This window comes from Ailuropoda melanoleuca, chromosome 13 (assembly GCF_002007445.2).
Source record: "Ailuropoda melanoleuca isolate Jingjing chromosome 13, ASM200744v2, whole genome shotgun sequence".
NCBI lineage: Eukaryota > Metazoa > Chordata > Mammalia > Carnivora > Ursidae > Ailuropoda > Ailuropoda melanoleuca.
Genome location: NC_048230.1, coordinates 40,141,008 through 40,148,902, shown reverse-complemented (window position 1 = coordinate 40,148,902; position 7,895 = coordinate 40,141,008). Strand labels below are relative to the sequence as shown.

Here is a 7,895-nt window from a genome sequence, read left to right as displayed (position 1 = left end):
AAAAATGCCTGTTCAAGTCTTTGGCCCATTTTAAATTATCTGTCTTTTTTTGAGTTGTAAGAGTTCTTTGTGTAGTCTTGATACAAGGCCCTTAAATATATGGTTTCCAAGCATTTTCTCCCATTCTGTGGATTGTCTTTTCACTCTCCTGATGGTGTCTCTGAGGCACAAAAGTATTTAATTTTGATGAAGTACAACTTGTCTATTTTCCTTTTGTTTCTCGTGCTTTTGGTGTCCTATCTAAAAAGCCACTGCCTGAGCCAAGGTCACAAAGATTTACCCCCATATTTATTTCTAGACGTTTTCAGAGCTGCATTTTTTTTAAACTGAGGCATAAATAACATACAGTGTTATGTGAGTTTCAGGCATATGATATAATGATTCAACAATTCTATACATACATACATTCTATACATCACTATGAGAGTATCAGCGCTACATTTTGGGCAAACACCTGAGCAGATCCCAAGCTCTATCCCTGGCCACAACTCTCCACAAAGCCCCCACCCTAGCCCCAAACAGGCTGCTTACATTTCAGCATTTCTGCTCCATGGCTTCGTATAGGTGCAACTGTGGACGGGTGCCCAGGCACAGGTTGGGGCCAGCTTAAGGGTTCAGGATGCAGGCTGGTGAAAGAGGAGGTGGGGAGTGTCAGACTCTACATCCAAGGCTCAGGACTGAGGAAGCACCTGCTGAGGCCAACAGTCCCACCCTAGGGGGGCTGCTGCCAATGGTCCTTGCAGGAGAGGCTATCTACTGCGCTAGGATCCACTGCCACTCTCCTTCAGTCTTCCATTGTTAACGGCTATGCCGGCGGGCCCATCGTGGAAAAGGGGCCTGTAGAAAGCAACTCCCTGGTCACCACCAAACTAGGCTTTCCTTATCTCAATTTACACCGCGCGCTAGGTCCCTCTTAGAGACTCATGATCAGGGTCAAATGACCTCTCATAGAGGCAGGACTCTAGGACCTAGGAGAGCCCTTTGGGAAGTCCAGGTCCGCTGGATGCGGGCTCCGCCGCTCAGGCTGTGTGTGGGTGGATGACCGGGCCGGTGTGGGCAGCACAGAGAGGGGCGCCAGGGTCAGGGAAGGGCAGCCCACATCTTCCAGTCCAGCCAATACCACTCGAGTGGGCAGCCGCCGGTCTTTCCCAAAGTCCGCCGCCTGCCCGCCGTGGGGGCTTCGGGGGAAGCCGCGGCCGAGCGCGCCCAGCAGGTGGCTGGGGCCTGGAGGCGGGGCGGGCCTGGCGCGGCGGGGGCGGGAGATGGCCCCCGGGTGGGGGCGGGGCGCGTACAGGAATGCGCGCCGCCCCTGCGCGGCCCCGCCCCGAGCATCCCGCGCCGACCGGGCCGCGCTGCAGGCCGAGCGTCATGGCCGCTTGCAGACAGTCCCAGGCTGCGGAGCTGCTGGCCGAGGCCCGCCGAGCTTTCCGGGAGGAGTTCGGGGCCGAGCCCGAGCTGGCGGTGTCGGCGCCGGGCCGGGTCAACCTGATCGGGGAGCACACGGACTACAACCAGGGCCTGGTGCTGCCCATGGTGAGGGGCCCGGGAGGGGAGCCCCGAGTCTCCCCCGTGGCAGGGCGGGCCTGAGACGCGCGGGGAGGTGCCTAGTCCCTGCACGGATGTTGGGCGGCCTCACAGAACTTTAGCCGTCCTCCCCCGAGTTTGGGGGACGAACACGTGGGAGAGACCCGGGGATGGGGTATTTCCCACGTTGGAGGGAGGAAGCGGGGGACCCGCGAGGAAGTAGGCTAGGAGGGGGTGTGCCGTCGCCTCTTCGCTCTAGCCCGCCCTCTGTAGACCGCAGATCCTCACCATCAGCCTGGAAAGCCAGCTCAACTTGTGGGGCCCCAACGTAGCAGGCGGAAGGAGCGCCTCGGGCTCTGTATTCCAGGGGCTCCAGTCGCAGACCTGGGGTAACTAACCCTAGACCTCCGGCTCACCCGGTTCGGTTTACAGAGGGGGAAACTGAGGCCCAGAGAGGGCTAGTGATTTACTCAAGGTCACAGAGCTGGTTCTTGGGGGGGCTGCGATTAGAGCTGGGGCCCTTTTCACCTGGTGCAGCTTGGCAGGTGAGTGGGTACCGCACACCTGAGTCCACTCCAAAATGGGAAGGCATCAGTTGGAGCTCCTCTGACTCTCTTTTCCTTTCGAGCTCTCCTCCCCCTGGACCCACAGCTGGGAGCCCATGTACAGGGCAGAGTCCAGGTCTACCCTTCTGCCGTACTGGCCCTGTCCCTGAAAACCCAGGGGCAGGACCCAAGCCCCCAGGGCCAACTCAGCACTCAGGTTCTTCACCAAAACACCCCTCATTCCTTTCTTGTTGAGCCTCAAAGGGAGTCTGAAACCTTTCATTCTTTAGAACCTTAGTACGGGAGGCTTAGTCAGCGGGCAGAAGCAGCAGCTTTACATACTCTCTCCTGCCAGGCGCTGGAGCTTGTAACCGTGCTGGTAGGCAGCCCCCGGGCAGATGGCCTTGTCTCCCTCCTCACCACCTCTGACGATGCTGATGAACCCCGGCGGCTGCAGTTTCCGCTGCCCACAGCCCAGCGGTCGCTGGAGCCCGGGACCCCCCGCTGGGCCAACTATGTCAAGGGAGTGATTCAGCACTACCCAGGTATGAGGCCGAGGCTAGGGTCAAGTTCACAGTAGTGCTAGGAGCACTGCCTCTCAGCTACGAAGCTTCATTAGTTCATCTAATCCACCATGGGGTAGCTTGTAGGAGAGCATCCCCATTGTGCAGATGATGAGACTGATGCCCTGAGAGGTTCTAGAACTTGCCCTGAGCTGCCCATGGTATGATGGGAGGGGCCAGGATTCAAAGCCCTAGCCCTTTGGCCTCCAGAGCCCTAAACCAGGAGGAGAACTAGGAAGGCTGTGTCCCAGGAACCTCAGGGTAGGAGGATGGAGGGTGCTGGGCCAAGGTGGCCTCTGACGATTGAGACACATCCCTGGGAGTGGCTGTCAGGCAGTTGCCTCCCTTCATACCAAAATGCACGTCCTTCGCGGGCTGTCCTCCCAGACAGCCCACCTTACCACCACCCATTCTTTCCAGCTGCCCCCCTCCCTGGCTTCAGTGCAGTGGTGGTCAGCTCAGTGCCCCTGGGGGGTGGGCTGTCCAGCTCCGCGTCCCTGGAAGTGGCCACGTACACCTTCCTGCAGCAGCTCTGTCCAGGTACTTCCTAGACCCGGCCCCCGATCCAGTCCTCCTTCCCTGAGGTGTCCTTGTGGTCAGAGCTTCTTCCCGCACTGCGGCTTCGGGAGGAGGGTGGGGAATCTCCCTGGAGTGTCACTGAAGCTACCACGGCTCCCACCCGCCCCCACCCCCCCACACTCCCTTCTGGGCCCCAGCCTCCCCACCTCACCCTGTGCCGTAGACTCGGGGTCCATAGCTNCTCAGGTGTGTCAGCGGGCCGAGCACAGCTTCGCAGGGGTGCCCTGTGGCATCATGGACCAGCTCATCGCACTGCTGGGGCAGAAAGGCCACGCGCTGCTCATTGACTGCAGGTCAGGGGCTCCCCTTGTACCCTCCCCCCTCACCATCAGGAGCTTCTGGGTGGAGCATGCCCACTGGCTGGCGTGGCAAGTGGACACTTGGGCTCGTCATCTCCTCACTCCAACTCCATGCCAGGTCCCTGGAGACAAGCCTGGTGCCGCTGTCAGAACCCAAGCTGGCTGTGCTCATCACCAACTCCAACGTCCGCCACTCACTGGGCTCCAGCGAGTATCCTCTGCGGCGGCGGCAGTGCGAGGAAGTGGCCCGGGCGCTGGGCAAGGAGAGCCTTCGGGAGGTGCAGCTGGAGGAGCTGGAGGGTGAGAGCTGGCTGGGCACCCTGTGGGGCTGCCGGGCCTTCGTGTGGCCTTGACCCTGCCGTATACCCCCTCATCTCCAGGGGCCTCTGCTGTGCTCTGCCCTCTCCCCTTAAAACTGCAGACCTAGGGCTCCAATCTCAGCAGGGCTGCTTGAAATATTATTATTATTATTATTATTAATTTTAAGTAGGCTCCACACCCAGCGTGGAGCCCAGCATGAGGCTTGAACTCACAACCCTGAGATCAAGACCTGCGCTGAGATCAAGAGTCAGATGCCTGACCAACTGAGCCATCCAGACACCCCTTAGTATTGTTTTTTCTGATAGAAGGATTATGGTGCCACTGTGGAAAATAGAGAAAAATCCAAAGAGGAAAACAATGAGCTGCAAGACCACCACCCAAAGATAGCCACCCTTGCATTTTAGCATATTTTCCTCCAGCATTTTCTGCATCTGTGCTTTTAGAGTTTAGTAGAAGCAGTATTGTCACTTGTTTCTCTCTCTCTTTTTTTTAAGATTTTATTTATTTGACACAGAGAGCACAAGCAGGGGAAGTGGCAGTGGGAGAGGGCAAAGGGAGCCCAATGCAGGACTCGATCCCAGGACCCTGGGATCATGACCTGAGCCAAAGGCAGACGCTTCAATGACTGAGCCACCCAGGCGCCCCTTGTTTCTCTTTTTCTAACGTTATCTGAGAACCCCTTCCTGTGCCAGCAGAGGCACGTCATCAACGGGGCCCTAGAAGCTACAGAACACTCCAGCACGCCAGGTGTACCGTAACGTAGCCATTAACTGGTAGTCACACGTGACCCTGTGATGGTTTTCATACACGAGTCTATCTGCATTCTCTTGTTATTTTTCTTAGGATTAGATTCTGAGGAGTAGGATTGCAGAGTCGAAAGGTGCATGTATCTGAAAGGTTCCTGATACACGTGGCCAGGAAGATCGTATATTTGATAGTTTGAAGGTCAGATAAATATCCCCTCATTCTGCCATACCCTGTGGAGCAGATGCTATTATTACACCCCATGTTTTGGATGAGGGGTCCAGAGTAAGTGGCAGTGCCGAGCCTCGAACCAGGCTGCTTAGCCCCCTCGCCCGCACTCTCAGCCGCGAGGCCAGGCTGCTGGCGCTGGGAGTTGTGCCCTCCCTGGCAGCGTGCGGGTGCCCATTGCAGGGACGCTGGTCAGCCCTGTGGGACCGTCTTGTCCTTCTCCTTGGTGAACTGTCCTGTTTACGTCTGCCCCCCTTGCTCTGCGCATGTGACCCTGGCAGAGGTTTTCACACGGGAACACCTTGGTTGTCCCTCTTCTCCACTGCACCCCTTCCCCACCACTCCCCAGGGGTCTCCCCTCCCTGGGGACCGCAGGACTGCCCTCTGGCCTCTCTAGAGTCCTTTGTCAGAAGCCATCCTTTGCCTCCTTCCTGTCCTCTGCCTGGCTCGTCCCCTTCTCCTTGGAAACGTGGCCAGTTCTCTTCCCTTCTAAAATTGAATCTCTTTCCTCTGCCAATTTTGGGGGAAGACCTAATGCTTATGAACCCCATTTTGTCATCTATATTCACTTCACCCCCCCTCCCCCCCCCCCCCCGGCCCCACCCCCTCCCGCTCACACTCCCTCCTCCTTGGAGGCCACCGGACCTGCATGCTCACAGCCCTGTTTCTCTGCGCGGGCCTGCCCCAGGCTTTGTCCTCAGTGCACAGCACCACTGTTCCACTTAGGATTTGGATTGGAGCCTGCAGCCCCTTGCTTCCCGGACTGGAGCCTCCCCCCATTTCCACCTGTGGCCCTGGAGCCTCTACCTGATTCCCAGCGGAACTCCTTACCCTTCCTCCCCTCTCGGCTTCCCCTGCTGACTTCCCCTTGCCTCTTATGTCTTACCCTTGTCACTCCTGTGTGAGACCTCAGTCACCTCGGTGTCCTCACTGTCCCCCCTGCCACTCTTCTCTCCAGTCTCTGTCCCGTCCATTTCTTCCTCCCCCCATGTCAGGCCCCTCGTTGCTTTCTGACTATTTAGCAGCTGCTTTCTGGCTCCGGTGCCTGCTTCTCCCAGCTCGGGCCCTCCGCCCAGGGCAGTCGCTTTTGTCAACTAGAGCTCAGGTCCAGCCCTTCCCTGCTCCCAGAACTCTGTGGCATCCAGAATTAAGTAGCCAAGCCCCCTGGCACTCAGGGCCGCCACTACCAACTCGGCTTGCTCTCCCCACCTCAGCGGTAGCCAGCGGGACAGCCTGATCCTGGCGTGGCCTGCCTCTTGATCTTTGCCTGGGCTGTACCCCAGCTCCGGAGCCCCAGCCTCCCCAGCGGGGGCTGCACTAGTGCTCCAGCGTGAACGGCAGCAGGAGGGTTTTTTCTCCCTCTTGTGCTACTGTGGGCTCTTGAAGGCAGCGCTGTGTTCCCCCCACCTTGAAAGCCACAAGGGCTGGGGCTTACCCTTCTGTTTATTGAGCACCCACTGTGTGCCAGGCACCCTGCTGGGGTGGGAGCTCTCCATGTGTTCTCTCAGTGACACGGGCGTCCCATTTTACAGTCGAGGCGGGGAGGCTCCGAACCTTAGTCACCAGCGCAAGGTTCTATTTACAGCTTTGTTGGAACTGGGTCTCCAACTCCCAGCCTCCCAACCCCAGGCCACCGCCTTGGCGCCCCCACCCCCACATCGGCAGGGGTGCAGAGGTGGTGGGTGGCGTGTCCGCTGACCCCTTTCCCTCCCCAGCTGGCAGAGACCTGGTGAGCAAGGAGGGCTTCCGGCGCGCACGGCACGTTGTGGGTGAGATCCAGCGCACGGCCCAGGCAGCGGCTGCCCTGAGCCGGGGAGACTACCGAGCCTTCGGCCGCCTCATGGTGGAGAGTCACCACTCGCTCAGGTGGGGACCCCGGGGTGCCTGTATATCCCAGGCAGAGGCTGAGCCCCGGGGCAGGGTGGGCCGGTGCTAGGCCCGCCTTCTCATCTGTCTCCTCTGCAGGGATGACTATGAGGTGAGCTGTCCTGAGTTGGACCAGCTCGTGGAGGCCGCGCTGTCTGCCCCTGGGGTTTATGGCAGCCGCATGACCGGCGGTGGCTTTGGCGGCTGCACTGTGACCCTGCTGGAGGCCGACTCCACTTCCCAAGCCATGCAGCACATACAGGTGGGTGGACGCCAGCGCCCGGGGGTAGGAGGGATGGAGAAATGGGTTCCCAGGGCCTCGCTGTGCTCAGACCACACCTGCCTCTCCCACAGGAGCGGTACAGTGGAACCGCCACCTTCTACCTCTCTCAGGCGGCCGATGGCGCCAAGGTGCTGCAGTGGTGAGGCACCCCCCTGGGGTGGCACCCAGCGGGCACGGGGCCTGCCAGGCGGCAAGTCATGAAGCTCCAGGCCTCTCGTGCCTGCCCTCCGCATCTGGGTGCTCAATAAATTTCTGCTTCCCACTGTGATTCCCCGCCTGCCTGCCTCTAGAGGTGGGCGTGTGCTTGGGTATCAGAGAAGCTGGGTCAGAACCGCTCCCCTGCTCTGTGCAGTCACTGAAGAACGGACAGGGCAGAGCCAAGCGGTAGCAAAATCTTTTATTAAGTGCAGAACAAAGCTGGGCCCTTGTCATGTGGGTCCCAGCTCTTTGGTTACACACAAATGGGCTTGGGCCTGGGGCAGGGGAGTTGCAGCCAGAAGGGCCTTCTGGGACCTCTGCTCCCTTCATTCCTCCCAGAGAACATCTCCCTCTGCTCTGTAGCCAGAGGTGCTGGCCCTGTGATCAGCATGCGGGTGTGCTGGGCTGCGAGGGGTCCGAGGATGGAGTAGCTGAGCCACAGCCATGGGGAGGAAGCAGGGTGAGGGCCCAGGTTCCAGCACACTGTTGGGTAAGGGGTGGGGGGGCTCAGGTCTGGAAGAACTGTTGGTCCACTTGGGTACCGAGGGTTCCACTGGTGGTCAGCGTCCGGCTCACAAACTCCTGGGTCACGTGGCGGGTGAGGGAGCCACCTGCTTCCAGGTGTTGGGACCCCAGGGTCAGTCCATCTGCAGGGGAAGTAGCACTGAAGGACTCTGCCTGGGGCCCTGCCTCTCCTGCTCTGAGAGCTCTGTGTGCCCTGCCCCCCCAGGAGGCAGATCCCCTG

General features: G+C 59.3%; 2 protein-coding genes across 7 annotated transcripts in view; one reads left to right on the top strand and one right to left on the bottom strand.

Annotated features, from left to right (window-relative positions):
* The first annotated feature begins 1,303 nt into the window (after positions 1-1,303).
* On the top strand, positions 1,304-7,287 carry GALK1 (galactokinase 1). 2 transcript variants are annotated; one of them, XM_002919850.4, is made up of 8 exons: positions 1,311-1,533; positions 2,425-2,614; positions 3,053-3,172; positions 3,375-3,504; positions 3,629-3,810; positions 6,519-6,669; positions 6,769-6,931; positions 7,024-7,287. In XM_002919850.4, the coding sequence occupies exons 1-8, from the start codon at positions 1,369-1,371 to the stop codon at positions 7,093-7,095; spliced, it is 1,173 nt and encodes a 390-aa protein (XP_002919896.2). In that variant the 5' UTR covers positions 1,311-1,368; the 3' UTR covers positions 7,096-7,287. The 2 variants fall into 2 exon arrangements, with proteins under 2 accessions (XP_034495910.1, XP_002919896.2); XM_034640019.1 differs by lacking the exon at positions 3,375-3,504 and having other exon boundaries at positions 1,304-1,533; positions 3,544-3,810.
* A 42-nt stretch (positions 7,288-7,329) lies between these two features.
* Positions 7,330-7,895, bottom strand: part of ITGB4 (integrin subunit beta 4) — a 29,089-nt gene continuing 28,523 nt past the window's right edge. For all 5 annotated transcript variants that reach the window (XM_034640006.1, XM_034640002.1, XM_034640004.1 and 2 more), the window contains one exon: positions 7,330-7,797. In XM_034640006.1, coding sequence (XP_034495897.1) covers positions 7,658-7,797 — 140 coding nt within the window. In that variant the 3' untranslated portion in view covers positions 7,330-7,657. The remainder of the gene's footprint in view (positions 7,798-7,895) is intronic.